Source organism: Conger conger, chromosome 7 (genome assembly GCF_963514075.1).
Source record: "Conger conger chromosome 7, fConCon1.1, whole genome shotgun sequence".
NCBI classification, from domain to species: domain Eukaryota; kingdom Metazoa; phylum Chordata; class Actinopteri; order Anguilliformes; family Congridae; genus Conger; species Conger conger.
In genome coordinates, this window is record NC_083766.1 from 1,753,883 (window position 1) to 1,775,263 (window position 21,381).

The following is a 21,381-nucleotide window of genomic DNA, read 5'->3' on the forward strand; positions in this document are numbered from 1 at the left end:
AGAGTTTGACCCTTGGTTACTCCGTTTAGCGTCTCTGTGTGACAGTCTTCTGTAAAAAGAGATGTGCAGATAAAATTTAAATTGAAGTTTTGTCCACAAATACTTTCTTAAGTACTTGCATTTGTTTTTATTATGAAAAATATGGAGATACTGAAACAATTGAAAGTATCGAATTCAGTTGTTTTCGTAAACTTGTTCATTTTAATATTGAAAAAATAGCCTAATGTCACGTCAAAATGTCCTGTTTTTCAGGGCCGCCTCCTTTGCCCTGCGTAGGGGGTAAAATGAAAGGGAAATGTATATGTATCTTAATGTAGGTCTAGATATTCTAGTTATTTAGAATATGATGACACTTTAAATTTGACGGCGACGTTCTTTGGCACTTTTATTTTGATGAAATGAATAATGGCCCGTGAGGCACTTTGGGTAATTTAAGATGGCGCTTTAGGTTTGCGTGTGGGTTTGTGGAACTTTAAAAAGTTGTCAGTCTTCTTGTCAATCGCCATTAAATTAACTATAGATACAAATGCAATGGTTGGATTCTTGGACGAATCTTTCCGGATTGCGGAATCAACTACGACTCGCTTGTAGCCACTCTGACGAACTCCGCTGTCCGTTTCCTCAGGTACTGCAGACTTATTTGTTTGACTTGTTCACTGCAGCACATTTGAAACGTCAGGTAAACGCGTCAACGCGCGGAAGTAGGAAAACTGGACGTGTAATTAAACGGCGCCGCTACACCCTCTCTGTTTGCCAGTAATTAAACCCTTCGTATTCATAGAGATGACCTGGCATCTCAATGGCGAAATTAACTGGGGGTGAGAGTTTTATGCGGGACGGGGATGAGGAGAGGAGACGACAGGGTGCGTCCGGATAAGAGCGTCTGCTAAATGCCACGTAATGTAATGTAATGTAATGTAATGTCCGGAGCGGGCAGTAGCGAAGAGGGCTCGCTGCCTTCGCTCGCTCTCTCCTTCTCAGGTAGAGGGCATCAGAACCCGCTAAATCACACCTCTGCCGTGACTCATGGCTGTAGCCGCGGTTATCAAGGCTGAGGTGTACAGGATTATCACATTTGCAGGACGAGAAATGAAATACAATTTTTTTTTCGTAGAACCGTCATTTCGATTGTGCGGAGATTGAACACGCTGTTTTTGTGTGCTGTCTACTTCGCCTCGCTTTTTTTAAAACAATGGCTCACACCCAAGTGAATTCCCCTCAAAGTCAACGAATAAAACGCCCCCCCCCCCTCCCCCCTCCCCCCATCAGACAGCCCAGTGGTCCTCAAAGCTCCAGTTTTGGATTTATTTTGGGCTGCTCCGTCTGGCGTTAACACACTTCAGGGACATGAAGGAAACGCACCAGACTCTTTTTAGTGTCTTTCCTAAGCAACATGTAGGCTTTTAAATAATAATAAAAAACTAAATAAATCATTAAACAACACATCATAAACATATACTGTTTTTACTTTTGAAATTGAGATTGTCATTTTATTTATCGTTAAGTGTTTTGCGGTATTGCGTTTTGGTTTTGTGTGAAGAGACGTGTGAAACATTGTGAAGCGGCACATGCACGCATCCCATACAAAGACGCAAAGACTCAAACAGGGACCGAGTTCCCCCACTTTAGGATAATATCTGAGTGAGAACTGGAATATTCCCTGAAGTCGGGATTGATTGACGAATCCAGGGCTATCGATCGGTGGCGAGTCGCATTGCTTCTTATTGCCAGCATTGATTAAGCAGTATTTTAGCATGGGTGGTTGGGGTGTCACACACTGTTTCACTCAGAAGGCACACTCTGTCCCACACAGAGACGTGGTGCTTGCGTGCTTGTGTAGGGGTGTGTGTGAGAATTTCTGTTTGTGTCTGTGTGTATGTGTCTGTGTCTTTGTGAATGTATCAGTGTGTGGTTGAAGGTGTGTGTGTGTGTGTGTGTGTGTGTGTGTGTGTGTGTGTGAGAGTGTGAAGGAGTGTGTGAATGTCTCTGTGTGTGTAATGTATTATATGTGAACGTGTGTGTGTGTGTGTGTGTGAGAGTGTGTGTGTGTGTGAGAGTGTGAGAGTGTGTGAGAGTGTGTGTGAGAGTGTGAGTGTGAGTGTGAGTGTGAGTGTGAGAGTGAGTGTGTGAGAGTGTGTGTGTGTTCTGGTGGTGGTGCATGGGGGGAAGATTCTGTGAGGCATGAATTATTATGGGAGGAGAAATCTGAAATCTGACATGTACAGAGGAAGTTAAAATTGGCTGAAAAGTTGGCACAAGATGGCCGTCTCTCCCGGCTGTGGAGGGTGTGTGTTTAGAGCTGGAATAAGGCCCTGTGCCCTCCTGCATCACCCCTGCACCCCTGCAGACCGCGGGCGTTTGGAGTGGACGTAGTGGGACGGGACACCGGTGATGTCACCGGCCTCGGCCGTAACCGTGACGACCAGCGGGCGCGCCTGCCAGTAGCCCCGCCCCCCCCACGCTCACGCCTAATCGCTGGATAATGAGGCGAGAGATCCACTGCTCGTGGGCAGCTGGGACCGGTGAGTGTGTGTGTGTGTGTGAGTGTGTGTGTGTGTGTGTGTGTGTGTGTGTGTGTGTGTGTGTGTGTGTGTGAGAGAGACAGGTGTACCGGACCGAGCGGGGGACAGGTGTACAGGTGACAGGTGTAGCAGGTGAGCCATTATCCACGCAGTCGGCCTGCTGACTCCACCTGCTCCTGTACCTCTACGCCAGCTCGCCTGCCGGGCCCGGGCACTTATCTGGGGGGGAGGGGGGGTAACGGGACAGCACCTGCCCCTCCACCCCCTCCACCCCCTCCACGGAGGCTGTCACAGGACTAAAAGCGTCCTAAAGCGCTGACACTCACAGCTCTGAGAAATTCAGCTGCGTTGGTGTATGAAGAGGAAACGCATGTACGTGTGCCAACAAATACACACAGATACCATGAACACACACAGAGATACCATAAACACACACACACATACCATAAACACACACAGAGATACCATAAACACACACACAGATACCATAAACACACACACAGATACCATAAACACACACAGAGATACCATAAACACACACACACATACCATAAACACACACAGAGATACCATACACACACACACATACCATAAACACACACACAGATACCATAAACACACACACAGATACCATAAACACACACACAGATACCATAAACACACACACACATACCATAAACACACACACACACATACCATAAACACACACACACAGATACCATAAACACACACACACATACCATAAACACACACACATACCATAAACACACACACACATACCATAAACACACACACAGATACCATAAACACACACACACATACTATAAACACACACACAGATACCATGAACACACACACATACCATAAACACACACACAGATACCATCAACACACACAGAGATACACACAAATACCATAAACACACACAGAGATACCATAAACAAACACATATTCTGCCATATCAGTGCTATAATACACACCCCTAAAACAAATACACACAGATACCATAAACACACACAGTCTACCATATCAGGCTGCAGCTTTTATTTAATTTTATTGGCTAGAAAGGGTAAAGGATAGAAAGGGTAAAGGATAGAAAGGGTAAAGGACTGTGTATTTTGCAGGATGTCCTTGGAGTGAAAGCTAAAGGATCGTGAGTTATGTGAGGTGTGTTAAAAGGGTAAATGATGTTTGCAGGGTGTGTTCAGTGGGAGAGGTAAAGGGTGTATTCTGCAGGGTGTTTTCAGTAGGTGAGGTGAAGGGTGTATTCTGCAGGGTGTGTTCAGTAGGAGAGGTAAAGGGTGTATTCTGCAGGGTGTGTTCAGTAGGTGAGGTAAAGGGTGTATTCTGCAGGGTGTGTTCAGTAGGTGAGGTAAAGGGTGTATTCTGCAGGGTGTGTTCAGTAGGAGAGGTAAAGGGTGTATTCTGCAGGGTGTGTTCAGTAGGTGAGGTAAAGGGTGTATTTTGCAGGGTGTGTTTAGTAGGTGAGGTAAAGGGTGTATTCTGCAGGGTGTGTTCAGTAGGAGAGGTAAAGGGTGTATTCTGCAGGGTGTGTTCAGTAGGTGAGGTAAAGGGTGTATTCTGCAGGGTGTGTTCAGTAGGAGAGGTAAAGGGTGTATTCTGCAGGGTGTGTTCAGTAGGTGAGGTAAAGGGTGTATTCTGCAGGGTGTGTTCAGTAGGAGAGGTAAAGGGTGTATTCTGCAGGGTGTGTTCAGTAGGAGAGGTAAAGGGTGTATTCTGCAGGGTGTGTTCAGTAGGAGAGGTAAAGGGTGTATTCTGCAGGGTGTGTTCAGTAGGAGAGGTAAAGGGTGTATTCCGCAGGGTGTGTTCAGTAGGAGAGGTAAAGGGTGTATTCTGCAGGGTGTGTTCAGTAGGAGAGGTAAAGGGTGTATTCTGCAGGGTGTGTTCAGTAGGTGAGGTAAAGGGTGTATTCTGCAGGGTGTGTTCAGTAGGAGAGGTAAAGGGTGTATTCTGCAGGGTGTGTTCAGTTGGGGAAGCCCCAGTGCATCACTGCTCTCTGTGGTCACAGAATGTATGGCAGCCAATCATCTCCCCTCAGTGAGAAACACAGTGCAGATTTACTCTACATGAGCGCACCCCTCGACTTGCAGAGGAAGCACAGCCCAAATCCAAAACACGGGGAATTTTCCAGCAACCTCGGAAGATCGGGAGGGAAACCGACACGGCAAACGCTCATTGCGGTGACACGGAAAAGCCGCAAGGAAGAGGGGAAAAGCCCCGAGGAAGGAAATCTGGGAAAAGCGCCATTTGAGGAATATTTCTGTTTCGCTCCGGCTTCGGATAGAGTTGCCATGGTGACGGGCAAATCTCCCGAGCGCCGTCATCGGCGTAGCTCCGCCCCCCGATCCGGGGTTAAAAATAGACGCCGGCGCAGAACAAAGAGCTATTTAAGAACAAAGGAGCAGAAAGAGGAGAGTGAGGAGAGGGGGAGCACACGTATGTGTGCAGGGATGCGTGTGCGTGTGTGCGGGGATGCGTGTGTTTGTGTAGGGATGCGTGTGCGTGTGCGTGTGCAGGGAGGTGTGCGCGGGATGCGTGTGCGTGTGTAGGGATGCGTGTGCATGTGTGCGGGAGGCGTGTGCGTGTGCGGGGAGGCGTGTGCAGGGAGGCGTGTGCGTGTGCAGGGATGCGTGTGCGTGTACGTGTGCGGGGATGCGTGTGCGTGTGTGGGGATGTGTGTGGGATTGTGAGGGGTTCCCCCCCCCCCATCCTCGCCCCCCTCCCTCGGTGAGATGACTGGCAGTGGAAAGGAAATCCCCTGATCCGCCCGTTCGCCTCACAGTGTGTGGGCTCAGGACTCCAGCTCCTGCACATAAAACACTGCACTGCACTGCACTGTGACGTACAGGGTTCATTATAAAACACTGCACTGCACTGTGACGTACAGGGTTCATTATAAAACACTGCACTGTGACGTACAGGGTTCATTATAAAACACTGCACTGCACTGTGACGTACAGGGTTCATTATAAAACACTGCACTGCACTGTGACGTACAGGGTTCATTATAAAACACTGCACTGTGACGTACAGGGTTCATTATAAAACACTGCACTGCACTGTGACATACAGGGTTCATTATAAAACACTGCACTGCACTGTGACGTACAGGGTTCATTATAAAACACTGCACTGCACTGTGACGTACAGGGTTCATTATAAAACAGTGCACTGCACTGTGACGTACAGGGTTCATTAGGTGCAGTGTTCACAGTGTGTGTGCAGTGTGCGTGGTCTGTGAATGTATTCAGCTGTCGCACAAGGACTAAATCTGTGTATGGATTGTGAGGGTGAGCACCTAAAAATGTAGAGGTAGTGTGTGCGTGCGTGTGTGCGTGCCATATACTTCAGAGACCATACTGTGTGTGTGTGTGTGTGTGTGTGTGTGTGTGTGTGTGTGTGAGTGTGTGTGCGCATGTGTGTGTGTGTGCCATATACTTCAGAGACCATACAGTGTGTGAGTGTGTGTGTGTGTGTGTGTGTGTGTATCGTGCATGTGCGAGTGTGTGAATACATCTGAGTGTGTGTGAGTGGGTATTTGCGTGCGAGTGTGTGTGTGCGCATGTGTGTGTGTGTGTGTGTGTGGGGGGGATTTGAGGGGGGCTGTGATAGTCCCTTGTGATTGTGAATAGAATCTGTAACTACTTCTGTGTTGAATAAAAAACGAGTTTAATTAACGGCGACACTGGCATTGTTTTAACCTGTGTTACTGCACAGCACTGGCCTCACCTGCAAGAACGCGTTTCCCCTCACCCTCTGCAGGATGCATTCATTAAGACTGCTCTCACTGTTGTTACAGGAGCTTACATTTGTTTTTCCCTGGGGCTGTATCTGATTGGCTATTGTCCTTTCTGTCATTTTCATCACCCATCCTCCCTGTGTGCATGCCAGGCACCCTCCGTTACTCACTATCCATAGCAGCGCCTGTCTTGCTCAACAGCACCACCTGCTGGTCCTTCTGCCCACCAACACCTCGGCTCAAAATCGGCGTCTGAAATTAAAGCTGGCGTTTTTTCACCCCCGTGATCTTGTGAGCTCTCCCCTGTCTGTCACGCTGTGAATTCCACCTTCGCCTCGCTGAGAGAGCCTCATTAATCTTCCGCAGGTTTCCCTGCGTCGCCTGCGCTGGAGCGTGGCGAAGGGCCGTCTGCTCCTCTTCCTCGGCCTCGCCCGAGGCCGGCCTGTCGACTCCCCCGGCCCGGAACGGGGCTCCAGCCGCGCGCCCCTCCGCCCGCGCGCACGCCCCGCCCGCGCGCCCCTCCGCCCCGCCCCGCCCGCGTGACCCTCCGCCCCGCCCGCGCGCCCCTCCGCCCCGCCCCTCTGCCCCGCCCCGCCCGCGCGCCCCTCCGCCCCGCCCGCACGCCACTCCGCCCCGCCCCGCCCGCGCGCCCCTCCGCCCCTCCTGTTTCTCAGCTTTTCACGCTTCGCGTTCCGTCACGATCCACCCAAAACAATCACAATTTTAAGTACTCATTTTAGTGTCAAACTGCTATTTTCCCGAGCTGTTTGAAAACGGTGATTTCCCAGGTGACGTGACGTTTGTTTCTGCATCGGTGTCGGACGACGTTGCCGAACGTTGACGTGTTAACACCGAGAGCTGAGCGCAGGAGGCGGAGGAGGAACTGGGCTCTGGGGGGGCGGGGTTAGGGACTTTTCAAAAAGCCTGCATCGCTGCTCTTCGTGAACGTGTTGTGGGAGTTTCAGACACTAAACCCAGGACCATAATGCAGATGCGCGTGGGCCTTTAAAGGAATCCGGAGCTGGGTTTTACAGGATCTGGTGGAGTTCTAGTCTCAGCAGAACACGAGTCTGACCGGGCCGTTCCCACACAGCGCCGTGCAGACAGCAGCGTGCGTGCGTGCTGGAGCTCAGCAGAGCCTATGCAGGGGAGAAATGTGACTTTAGCCCTTTTACCAACATTCCCTCTGCCATGAACACGCTGCTCCTGCGGAATTGTGACAGTGCAGTGAGTGCATCCCAAATACGAAGGTGTTTTTATTTTACATTTAAAACAACAATCAGCATCGCGAGCAGCGAATCACCCCGTGAACTCATGAATCTAATTTACACCAGAGTCTCACATAAAGATTTCAACTTATGCAGTCTGAAAACCCAATTATATCCTCCTGGCAGATTCCGCAGTTGCCCATTTAGATCTTTGAACCATGCTCGGTCTGTTTTGCATATTCTATGCAAATGCCCTTAATTGATTGGCTGTTGTGGCCACATTTCTTCCCACAGCAGTTTTGTTTGAATGAGTGTATCCAGCGTTTGGACGGAGGGATAATGAGCTGCTTCGTCCCACAGCGGGGTTGGGCAGGATTAGCATGCGTGTAGCGTTAGCATGCGACTGAAACCTGGCCTGCAATCCCCAATCAGGCCTGGGTCAAGTATGTCATTGTTTTGGATTTAAATACTTATCTGCTCTTGATTGATCTTGCCTGGTGCAACTGAGCTGACCAAGAGGACCAGAAGGTGGGGGTCAGACTTTTGAGAGTATTTCATAGGTTCCAGTACAATACAGACACCGCACTGCCCCAGAGCACAGACACTCCCCCAGCACAGACACCGCACTGCCCCAGAGCACAGACACTCCCCCAGCACAGACACCGCACTGCCCCAGAGCACAGACACTGCCCCAGAGCACAGACACTGCACTGCCCCAGAGCACAGACACTGCCCTGCCCCAGAGCACAGACACTGCCCCAGAGCACAGACACTGCCCCAGAGCACAGACACTGCCCCAGAGCACAGACACTGCCCCAGAGCACAGACACTGCCCCAGAGCACAGACACTGCACTGCCCCAGAGCACAGACACTGCCCCAGCACAGACACCGCACTGCTCCAGCACAGACACCGCACTGCCCCAGAGCACAGACACTGCCCCAGAGCACAGACACTGCCCCAGAGCACAGACACTGCACTGCCCCAGCACAGACACTGCACTGCCCCAGCACAGACACTGCACTGCCCCAGCACAGACACTGCACTGCCCCAGCACAGACACTGCACTGCCCCAGCACAGACACCGCACTGCCCCAGCACAGACACCGCACTGCTCCAGCACAGACACCGCACTGCCCCAGAGCACAGACACTGCCCCAGAGCACAGACACTGCCCCAGAGCACAGACACTGCCCCAGAGCACAGACACTGCCCCAGAGCACAGACACTGCACTGCCCCAGAGCACAGACACCGCACTGCCCCAGAGCACAGACACCGCACTGCCCCAGAGCACAGACACTGCCCCAGAGCACAGACACTGCCCCAGAGCACAGACACTGCCCCAGAGCACAGACACTGCACTGCCCCAGAGCACAGACACCGCACTGCCCCAGAGCACAGACACCGCACTGCCCCAGCACAGACACCGCACTGCTCCAGCACAGACACCGCACTGCCCCAGAGCACAGACACTGCCCCAGAGCACAGACACTGCCCCAGAGCACAGACACTGCCCCAGAGCACAGACACTGCCCCAGAGCACAGACACTGCACTGCCCCAGAGCACAGACACCGCACTGCCCCAGAGCACAGACACCGCACTGCCCCAGAGCACAGACACTGCCCCAGAGCACAGACACTGCACTGCCCCAGCACAGACACCGCACTGCCCCAGAGCACAGACACTGCCCCAGAGCACAGACACCGCACTGCCCCAGAGCACAGACACTGCCCCAGAGCACAGACACTCCCCCAGCACAGACACCGCACTGCCCCAGAGCACAGACACTCCCCCAGCACAGACACCGCACTGCCCCAGAGCACAGACACTGCCCCAGAGCACAGACACTGCACTGCCCCAGAGCACAGACACTGCCCCAGAGCACAGACACTGCCCCAGAGCACAGACACTGCACTGCCCCAGAGCACAGACACTGCCCCAGCACAGACACCGCACTGCTCCAGCACAGACACCGCACTGCCCCAGAGCACAGACACTGCCCCAGAGCACAGACACTGCCCCAGAGCACAGACACTGCACTGCCCCAGCACAGACACTGCACTGCCCCAGCACAGACACTGCACTGCCCCAGCACAGACACTGCACTGCCCCAGCACAGACACTGCACTGCCCCAGCACAGACACCGCACTGCCCCAGCACAGACACCGCACTGCTCCAGCACAGACACCGCACTGCCCCAGAGCACAGACACTGCCCCAGAGCACAGACACTGCCCCAGAGCACAGACACTGCCCCAGAGCACAGACACTGCCCCAGAGCACAGACACTGCACTGCCCCAGCACAGACACCGCACTGCTCCAGCACAGACACCGCACTGCCCCAGAGCACAGACACCGCACTGCCCCAGCACAGACACCGCACTGCTCCAGCACAGACACCGCACTGCCCCAGAGCACAGACACTGCCCCAGAGCACAGACACTGCCCCAGAGCACAGACACTGCACTGCCCCAGCACAGACACTGCACTGCCCCAGCACAGACACTGCACTGCCCCAGCACAGACACTGCACTGCCCCAGCACAGACACTGCACTGCCCCAGCACAGACACCGCACTGCCCCAGCACAGACACCGCACTGCTCCAGCACAGACACCGCACTGCCCCAGAGCACAGACACTGCCCCAGAGCACAGACACTGCCCCAGAGCACAGACACTGCCCCAGAGCACAGACACTGCCCCAGAGCACAGACACTGCACTGCCCCAGCACAGACACCGCACTGCCCCAGAGCACAGACACCGCACTGCCCCAGCACAGACACCGCACTGCTCCAGCACAGACACCGCACTGCCCCAGAGCACAGACACTGCCCCAGAGCACAGACACTGCCCCAGAGCACAGACACTGCCCCAGAGCACAGACACCGCCCCAGAGCACAGACACTGCACTGCTCCAGCACTGGTCTTTAAACGCAGGTTTACTCTTGTTGAGTTTGTTGGTGACTGTTGAACTGTTTTGCCAAATGTAATTAGCTTTTTATTGTAAGAGAAAGTTAACGGGCAGTGTCGCCTGGATGCAGGCTTATGATCCTGGTAAACAGCTTTCGGACTGTAATGCCACTTTTGTTTGACAACTGAACACTACTTATGTGAAATGTATTCTAAATACTGCAGCAAACACGTGGGTAAAATAATTAACATTTTCACTTCCAACATTTTTTTTTTTCTCAAGGCTAAATGTCCATTCACAGTGGTTGTTAAACTAACACAGTGAATTAAATTACGCAGAAACTTTCAATGGGTTTGTCCTGTGACTAATTGTGTTGTGGCCTATTTGCATTCCGTTTCTATTTGCTAAATTATCCACAGCAGAACACTTTCAGCCCTCCTGCTTTATAACCCGTTCGTATTGGATCCTCACATAATGATCGCTAAGGTGCTGGCTGAAAACAGTTGAAGAAAATAATCAATATTCTAAAAAATTAAGGAAAATACTAGAACATAAAAAAAACAAATCTTCTGTCTCGCAGGGTATCCACTTATCCTCATGTGTCCCATGATGAACTTACATCTCCATTCCATGTTTGCGTGAATGTACGTAAAAATACAATGCTGTAAATCGTACGTATGTACTGCATTTGTGAACATACGTATGTTAAGCAGCACTATATATGCAACGTCATGTAATGCAATATGATTAGAGGTACTGTAAAATGTGTAAAATTGAAAAAATATAGAGGATTTATTATGAAGCATGGGTCAAAAGCTACTTTTGAAAAGGCATCACTTTGGGGCTGAGAGGAGTCGACAGCGCAAACTGACTGAGAAATGAGCGGAGCGTTTCCTGGAGCAGAACATCCATCACCGACGGCGGGGCTGTGGGTGGGCTGGCGGAGCGAGCCGTGCTCTTCTCAACAAACATATCTCTTTCCTGGAGAAACCACCTTGTGTTCATTTGTATTCTGCCACCGCCCCGAAAGAGTAAAACAGCGTTTTGAGGGCAGAAAACCGTGAATCCGTGAATCTATTACGGCTGACCTTGCATGCATTTTCTTGATTTGCACATTGAAAGAATTCCGTTAAAATAAATACGAAAAACCTGAATTATGCATTCATTCATACATGTGTAATATTTTCAAGTAACCTTGCCGTTCATCCAACTGCAGCTGTTTGGCATTACTTCAAAAACTCGCATTAGTTTCACTCAAAAACTCTCAACATAAACTTTTAAATGTGTTTATTTAATTATACGGGGAAGCTGGCAAGCCCTGTAAGAGGTGGAACTGGAGGATATTCCACTTTAGATCTTGTTAACCTCGAGTGTAGCGTGTATTAATGCGTCTGATTAGATCCATAATGCTAATGCTAATGCATAATCCATGCTAATGCCGTTTCCCCTTTTCCTCTGCATCTTGCAGTGAGTCCGTATTGCCTTTTGATTGGGTATACACCAGAGTCGTTGCCAGCAATTTTATTAAGTGTTTCAGGAGGACCTTCCCTGCTGGAAGCAGCCTTGTTTCATGAATCCTTTTTACTTTCGATAGAATGAGTTGTCTGACAGATTCACATCAAACCCTGGACAGTTCTCTCCCGTGATAAATGACAATGACCTAAAACTTCAGAAGGTGGAAAAAGCCCTTTTGGTACAGGAGCCTTGTCAGGATAATTCAGGGATGGTCTAAGGTTGTTGAGGTACTAAAACATTGTTGTGCTATAATCTTGAAATATAGCTCATTGCTGAAGAACAGTACTTGCATTTTACAGCTATGCACTGAGATGTTTATACGTTAGCATCATTTCTCACTGGCCTGGATTCAAGCAACACTTGTCCTGAGATTTTACTTGGTTACATACAAAAGCTAGTCTTCGTCATAAACCCAGCAACCTAACCACAAACTATTATCTCCGCTCTTATTTACACCTTTCAGATGCATTTTGATCCCATCCTTTCTTGGTGAAATACTTGGAAACACACTCTTTATTCGACTCTGCCATTACGTGCCTGAGAGTCACAGTTCTTGAGAAGCATTGTGGCCCTATCGTAATGCATGAAAACCCGCATTAATGTGGTAAACACTACACACGTTAGCTGGCCATCTCAGTGTGCTGAAAGGAAAAGCCAGCGTTACTCATGGGGTGTAGCAGGGCTCAGTTCTTGGCCCCTTGTTGTTTCCTCTGTCCATGCTCTTGCTCTTGGTGGTGTAAGTACGGGGAACCCTCTTCCCTCTTCCGCTTGGCTCTTGAAGAAATGTTTATGTATGTTGCAGCTATAAGACTGCAAGGAAAATAAAGTAAAATATATTTTTGTTGGCCCCAAGAGACAACGGGAAATGTCTTGCATGGATCTGACCTCTAAAATTCTGAACTTGAAATCTAGGGGTATTTTTAGACCCAATGCTGAATATGAAAACCTGTTTTAAACACATCACAGGTTTCTTTTATCACCTCAGAAATACAGCGAAAGGTCTTTTCCCTCTGATATGAACGTGATGTGATCATGATTCCTGCTTTTATATCATGTAGACTGGACTATAGCAGTACTGAGTTCTCTCACCTGCTGCATTATGTGATTGGAGAAACTACGTTACCCAGAATGCAGCAGCAAGCGGGAGGAGGAAGTGGAAGCCATTACTCCGGTGCTTGTGTCCTTGCCCTGGCTCCCTGTGGGGTTGAGAATTGATTTAAAATGATATTGTTGGTTTTTAAAGGCAAACGTGAGTCGCCCCCGGAGATTTTAACAGACACGCTCGTACATTACAAACCAGAGACAACTCTTAGATCAGCCAGAGACGGGGCTCTGTGTTCTACAGGCAGAGCATGGGCTGCTTTCTGTCTTTTCGTTCTTAAATCTAATCAAAATAATAATCAGAACAGAAAGTAAACTACCCCTTCAAGACAGGGTTTACAGACAGCTCCATTTGTCTCGCAGGTTAGCATTTACGGAACAGGATAAATAGCACAGCGGTTGATAGATGGGTGGATAACACATTAGATAATGGGCCTGTTAGTCTGTCCTGTCGGGGATGATAACTGGTAGCCCAGTTGAATGGGTTACAGAGTTCTAGACTACTAAAGGCCTGGTAACTTTAATGAACACTTAAATTAGCGATGTCTAAACTCCCAGGTTTGGCTGATACTGCTGGTTTGTGCTTTGACTGATGGAGCCACCTGACTGCACTGTTTAAATATAATATCATTTTCTGTTCCTTGCAGACCTTAATCAAACATACATCCTGGCAATAATGCATCTGTTCGCCTCCCTCCGCAGCGGAGATCAAACAGTGAGGATGTACATATTTCATCTGCGTATGCAAATACGACATCACTCATTCCAGGGAACAGCGGGATCTGGGCGTGTGGTTCCGCTGAGCCCAGGACACCGGCTCCGCTTTCAGGGGAGATCTCTCCGCGGGCCCGGGGTTCTGGCTCTGGCCCAGTTATCCTGCTGTCTGACACGGGTCCGGCTCAATTAGGAAACAAGTCACCGTCTCTCTGTGGTGCGCAGAGAGGATCTTGACCGCGGTTCATTGTGGCCAGATTTTGTTTTTTTTGTGATCTGTGGATCAAGCATTTGACAAGATGAGGCAGCCTGCAGCTTGGTGGTTCAAGCTCCGATGTAGGCATGGTAAGATCTGCACGGCCGTTGAGCCCTTGAGCAATGCCCTTAACTCCACACTGCTCCACCTGCTTAGTCTAATCAACTGTAAGTTGCTTTGGATGAAAGTGTCAGCTAAATAAGTGAAATGTGTGGAAAAAATGTCTGATTAATGCCCTCAGTCTAGCCTATACTAACATTGTACAAAACTGAACTTTACATCAGAGAACAGGGAGACTCATATTTGCCCTTGTCTGCATTATACATAATTTGGCCCAATGCACACACATCCTGTTTTTCTTTGTTTTGGCTTCTCCCAGTAGAGGAAGAAAAATGATTTTTTTTTTCACCCGGAATTGTACACTTCAAATGTGTCAGAAGGATTGAGAATTCTTTGTGGTTGTGTTTTGATGTGAGTGAAATGCCATCCAAGGCATTTTGAAATCTCTCTGGTCTCTCGAAAGGTCAGCTCATGTCAGATCTTGAGAAATAAGTTGGGAAATATAGTGAGACATATGATTATCTGACTCTCCAGTTCATATAAAGCATCAGAAATGCATCAGAAATAGATGGGCAGATGAGGTACATTAGATTAATGAAAAGGTGTGTGGGCTCCACTGTACAGACAGACAGACAAACTGTCACTGTACAGACAGACACACAGACTCATGGCCACTGTACAGACAGACACACAGACTCACGGTTAGTGTACAGACAGACAGACACACTGACACACAGGCTCATGGTCTCTGTACAGACAGACAGACAGACACACGGACACACAGGCTCATGGTCTCTGTACAGACAGACAGACACACTGACACACAGGCTCATGGTCTCTGTACAGACAGACAGACACACTGACACACAGGCTCATGGTCTCTGTACAGACAGACAGACAGACTGACACAGACTCACAGTCGCTGTACAGACAGACAGACACACTGACACACAGGCTCATGGTCTCTGTACAGACAGACAGACAGACAGACTGACACACAGGCTCATGGTCTCTGTACAGACAGACAGACAGACACACGGACACACAGACTCACAGTCGCTGTACAGACAGACAGACACACTGACACACAGGCTCATGGTCTCTGTACAGACAGACAGACACGCTGACACACAGGCTCATGGTCTCTGTACAGACAGACAGACACACGGACACACAGACTCACAGTCTCTGTACAGACAGACAGACACACTGACACACAGGCTCATGGTCTCTGTACAGACAGACAGACACACTGACACACAGGCTCATGGTCTCTGTACAGACAGACAGACAGACACACGGACACACAGACTCACAATCGCTGTACAGACAGACAGACACACTGACACACAGACTCACAGTCGCTGTACAGACAGACAGACACACTGACACACAGGCTCATGGTCTCTGTACAGACAGACAGACAGACACACTGACACACAGGCTCATGGTCTCTGTACAGACAGACAGACACACTGACACACAGGCTCATGGTCTCTGTACAGACAGACAGACAGACAGACAGACACACGGACACACAGACTCACAGTCGCTGTACAGACAGACAGACACACTGACACACAGGCTCATGGTCTCTGTACAGACAGACAGACAGACACACTGACACACAGACTCACAGTCGCTGTACAGACAGACAGACACACTGACACACGGACACACAGACTCACAGTCGCTGTACAGACAGACAGACACACTGACACACAGACTCACAGTCTCTGTACAGACAGACACACTGACACACAGGCTCATGGTCTCTGTACAGACAGACAGACACACTGACACACAGACACACAGTCGCTGTACAGACAGACAGACACACTGACACACAGGCTCATGGTCTCTGTACAGACAGACAGACAGACAGACACACGGACACACAGACTCACAGTCGCTGTACAGACAGACAGACACACTGACACACAGACTCACAGTCGCTGTACAGACAGACAGACACACGGACACACAGACTCACAGTCTCTGTACAGACAGACAGACACACAGACACACAGGCTCATGGTCTCACGGGGTGTGTGCAGACAGACAGACAGACAGACACACTGACACAGGCTCATGGTCTCTGTACAGACAGACAGACAGACACACTGACACACAGGCTCATGGTCTCTGTACAGACAGACAGACACACTGACACACAGGCTCATGGTCTCGCGGGGTGTGTGCAGACAGACAGACAGACAGACACACTGACACGGGCTCATGGTCTCTGTACAGACAGACAGACCGACACACTGACACACAGACTCACAGTCGCTGTACAGACAGACAGACACACAGACACACAGACTCATGGTCTCGCGGGGTGTGTGCAGATTGGGTTGCTGAGGGGAGAGAGAGACCAGAGGTAGCCAGGGGATAAACAGAGATTATCCTCAGCGTTTGGGCTGAAACTCCTCTACATGCCCCAGACGAACCGCTGAAATCCCATAAAAGGGTTCTGCAAGTGGCCTTCCTATGCTGTGCAGTACATTCATCAACAGAGATAACCGTTTTTTACATGGGAAATGTGTTGTGAAATGTGTTGTGAAATGTGTTGGGAGATGCTCTGTGTTTCTGAGGAGCATCACGGGAGAGCCGAGGGCAGAGCGTGGACATGTGGATGAATGCTTCATCAGGGCTGACAGCGCTGGTAATTCAGTGTGTGTGTGTGTGTGTGTGTGTGTGTGTGTGTGTGTGTGTGTGTGTGTGTCTGTGCATGTCTGTGCGTGTGTGTCTGTGTCTGAGTCTGTGTGTGTGCGTGTGCGTGTGCGTGTGCGTGTCTGCATGTCTGATTGTGTGTGTCTGTGCGTGTCTGTGTGTGTCTGTGTGTGTGAGTCTGCGTGTCTGTCTGTGTGTGTGTGTGTGTGAGCGTGCGTGCGTGCGTGCGTGTGTGCATGTGCGTGTGTGTGTGTGTGTGTGTGTGTGTGTGTGAGAGTATGTGTATGTGTGAGTGTGAGTGTCATTTCGAGAAGCTCTGCTTTGAAGCCCTTTGCATAAACATCCCTGTCTAAATTGCATGTACAGCGCATTTCTGTGTGTTCCGGTTCGTTGGACAATATCGTTTCAGTGAAACTAATTTGCCGGTTATTGGGTGTGTGGTGAAGTCATGCTTCAGCCAGTCACAGCGTTGTTTGTGAAATTGCCATCCTGTCGGCCTGTCGGGTACACCCCGGCCCATTGGGCAGTGCCGCCGCCACGGCGACCGAGCGCGTGAAAGCGAGGCTGGGCTGTAACCGTCCCCAATTTCTCCTCCTGTACAACAGCTTTCGCTGTGTGCACTCAGCCTAATGAGTGTGTGTGTGTGCGTGTGTGCGCGTGTGTGTGTGTGCGTGTGTGTGTGTGCGTGTGTGTGCGTGTGCCTGTGTGTGCGTGTGTGTGCGTGCGTTACATTACATTACATTACATTATTGGCTCTCTTATCCAGAGCGACGTACAGTTGATTAGACAGGAAACAATCCTCCCCTGGAGCAATGCAGGGTTAAGGGCCTTGCTCAAGGGCCCAACGGCAGTGCGGATCTTATTGTGGCTACACCAGGAATTGAACCACCGACCTTGCGGGTCCCAGTCATGTACCTTAACCACTACACTACAGGCCACGAAACACAAGTAATGACACACTATTGAGAACTTAAAAACAACAACTACCAATTGGTTAGAGGTTACAGAGAGGTAGGGAGGGGTGGGCAGAGGTGCAGCTTGAAGAAGTGTGTCTTCAGTCTGTACTTGTTCTGACCTCCACGAGAACAGACAGTAGTCGTGACCGGGCGGTGGAAGTGCGGAGAGGGGGAGGCACCAGGCGTCCTGTGGTGGCCGAACAGAGGTCTGGAGGCGTGTCGGGTCTGATGATCTTTTGGAGGTAAGTTAGGCCTGAGCCCTTAACTGCATTTTTTTAAATTGGTGGGAGGCCAGCCAGGAGAGAGTTTGAGTAGTCCTTGTGGGGCAAAACCATCCCTTGCACCACAAGCTTGGTCGAGTAGAGGGTGAGAAAGGAGCAGTTTCTCCTGATGTTGTTCAGGAAGAATCTGCAGGGGTCACCCGGGTCACCACCACAGCATTCCTGGAGAGGGACGGTCTGTTGTCCGTCACCACTCCGAGGTTCCTTGCACAGGGTGAAGGTGTCAACCGGGTGTCCCCTAGGGAAATTGAGAAATCAAGAAGGGGAGCGGTTAAAGCAGGAATGACGAGCATTTCTGTCTTGCTTGTGTTGAGCTTTAGATGGTGGCTGTCTGGATGTCACTCAGGCAAGCAGAGATGTGGGCTGAAACCTGTGTGTCAGATGGTGGGAATGAGAATAAGAGTTGAGTGTCATCAGTATAGCAGTGGTAAGACAAACTGTGAGCAGTAATAACAGGGCCAAGGGATCTAGTGCCAAGGGAGTAAAGAAGCGGACCAAGGACTGAGCCGTGGGGAACTCCTGTGGCAAGGGGACGAGGTCGCAGCCAAGCTGGAAGGAGCAACCCGGGAGGTAGGATTCAATCCAGTTCATGGCTGTGCCACAGATCGCCATTGCTGACAGGGAGGACAGGAGGATGGAGTGAACCACAGTGTCAAAGGCAGTAGAGAGGTCAAGAAGAATGAGGACAGAGGAGAGGGAGGCTGCTCGTGCGGCATGGAGTGATTCACTGACGGAGAAGAGCACGGCCTCTGTCGACGATGATGATGGAAAACAGCCTGAAGACAGGGAGGAGTTGACAAGGGAGGTGACAAATGGGAGGATGTCAGGTGTAATAGTCTGGAGGAGAGAAGAGGGGATAGTCAAGGGCAGAAGTGGTAGGGCGGGGGGAGAGCAGGAGTTGGGAAACATCGGAGTCTATAAGGGCAGAGAAAGTGGAGAAAGAAGGGTAGGGCACAGAGAAGTGAAGTAGCTGCGGATGTCAGCGATGTTCTCATCGAGTAAAACTGCGAACTCATCAGCAGCGAAGGAGGACTGAGGTGGAGGAGGAGGCGTGCTGAGGAGAGAGGAGAAAATGGAGAACAGTTGCCGAGGGTTAGAAGTGGAGTGAGAATTTGTGTTTGATAATAATTTACCTTGACAGCGGTGTCTGTGTGTGAGTGTGTGAGTGTGTGTATGTGTGCTCGCGATTGTGTGCATGCAAGTGTGTCCGTGTGTATGAACAAATTGCTTCTGGCCTGCTTGGCAGATGCAGGCCTTGGGCCTTGTGTAAGTATGAGGGATTCAGCACTGCTCACATCTCAGCAAGACCAGCCCCTGCGCCACCCCACCCGGCCCCAGTGGAGACTACTGAGCGTCCCCGAGGCACGATGCATTGTGGGTAAAGCAGGCCCTTCAGAAGCATTGTGGGTAAAACAGGAAGCAGGCTCTACTGAAGCATTGTGGGTAAAGCAGCTTCTGCTGAAGCATTATGGGTAAAACAGGCTCTACTGAAGCATTGTGGGTAAAGCAGGAAGCAGGCTCTACTGAATCATTGTTACATTGTTACATACAATGGCATTTGGCAGACGCTCTTATCCAGAGAGACGTACAACAAAGTGCAAAGTGCATACCCATAACCAGGGATAAGTGCGCTGAAAGACCCTAGAGGGAAGTACAATTTCAACTTTATTTATTTTTAATCGTAATACCACAACACGCAAATGTATGAACAGACCGCTTACCTAGCCAAATACTGCTTACCTATCCTAATCCTAACATCCTAATACACAAGTAAATATCACAGAAAGACAACAATTAAGGTTTACAGGGAGGGGCGGGGAGAGGTGCAGCTTGAAGAGGTGCGTCTTCGGTCTGCGCTTGAAGACGGCAAGAGATTCTGCTGTTCTGACCTCCACGGGGAGTTCGTTCCACCACCGTGGAGAAAAGCAGGGAACTAGGTAAGCTGGAGTTACGGCCTTGAGGTCTTGGTGTCAGTGCTGATATCCTGAAGCTGATATCCACATTATGGCCCCTGTGATGTCATCCAGGCTTAATGCAGCACTGAGAGCCATGCGGTCAGACACTCCTGCAGCCGTTAAACTCTGAGAGTTTATCAATGAAGTAAAACTCTGCTGGCCTTATTGGTGTGATTACCTGTATCAGCTGGTGCACATTTCTCTCTCAAAAGATCACACAACTATCGCTGCAACGAGCTGCCCTGATGAAGCCAAGTACACTTCATGTATACACATACTGTATGTACACTCACTGAGCACTTTATTAGGAACACCTGTACACCTACTTATTCATGCAGTTATCTAATCGACCAATTGTGTTGGCAGCAGTGCAATGAATACAATCATGCAGCTATGGATCATTAGCTTCAGTTAATGATCACATCAACCATCAGACAGGGAGGTGACAGTAACGCAAATAGCCATGCATGACAGTATTTCTTTATTTAAAGGAGTAACTTGGTATATGCGTAGTTTGCCTAAAAGCTAAATAGTACTATATCTAGCACCATATCAAGCCTGGTCTCTAAAACCCCCAGTGTTTCTGCCTCCACTACATAACCTGGCAAGCTGTTCCACACAGTGACCACTCTGCATGGAAAAAATACTTGTTAATATCTGTGTGGAATTTTCCTTTCCCAATTTCCATGTATGCCCTCTCATTCTGTTAAATGAACTCCCCCTGAAGAATGTAGTTTATTTGGGCTGTGGCTGTGGTATAAAAGCAGCCTGACTATTTCACATCACAGGCCCTCTGCTAGACCGGATTAGCGTACATCCACACACGTGACAGGACAATGTGACATCACTGTGCACTCATAACTGTTCGCTATACTCCACGCATCCCACAATGCAGCTGTGATTGACCCGTTTGCCTTTTATTTCCCCATCGATGTCACTTCCTGTTCAGCTGTGGAATCCCAGCAGGTTGCTTTAAGCAGTGAATATATTACGTGTGGAGCGCAGGCCCCGGCCATGATGTATGGAACACATTAACTCACTTCCTGCGCGCGGTACTCTTGTTATAGAGAGAGAGAGAGAGAGAGAGAGAGAGAGAGAGAGAGAGAGAGAGAGAGAGAGAGAGAGAGAGAGAGAGAGAGAGAGAGAGAGAGAGAGAGAGAGAGAGAGAGAGAGAGAGAGAGAGAGAGAGAGAGAGAGAGAGCGAGAAAGAGAGAGCGGGCGGAGCTCCTCCCCGGCCGCGGGGAATTCCTCCCGCCGTGCAGCGGCAAGCCATGTACTTTACGTACATTTTAAATTCTCCACCGAATCCCCGGTCCTCTACTGTAGATTTTATATCAGATGTTCTCCCCTTCAGGCGCCCAAATGAAGCTTGGTGGAGGTGGCTCTTCCACAGCTCGCGACATTAATACGGTTTTGAATTTAGTCTCCAGTAGGTAGCCTCGCAAAAGTCAGCTGGGATTTGT

At 49.9% G+C, this 21,381-nt stretch overlaps 1 protein-coding gene across 1 annotated transcript in view; it reads left to right on the plus strand.

The window, feature by feature from the left end:
- Positions 1 to 21,093, plus strand: part of LOC133132461 (hormone receptor 4-like) — a gene marked incomplete at its 3' end in the record, with an annotated part of 42,414 nt that extends 21,321 nt beyond the window's left edge. The window contains exons 3-4 of the mRNA XM_061247915.1: positions 9,739 to 9,765; positions 21,046 to 21,093. Coding sequence (XP_061103899.1) covers positions 9,739 to 9,765; positions 21,046 to 21,093 — 75 coding nt within the window. The remainder of the gene's footprint in view (positions 1 to 9,738; positions 9,766 to 21,045) is intronic.
- Positions 21,094 to 21,381: the final 288 nt, after the last annotated feature.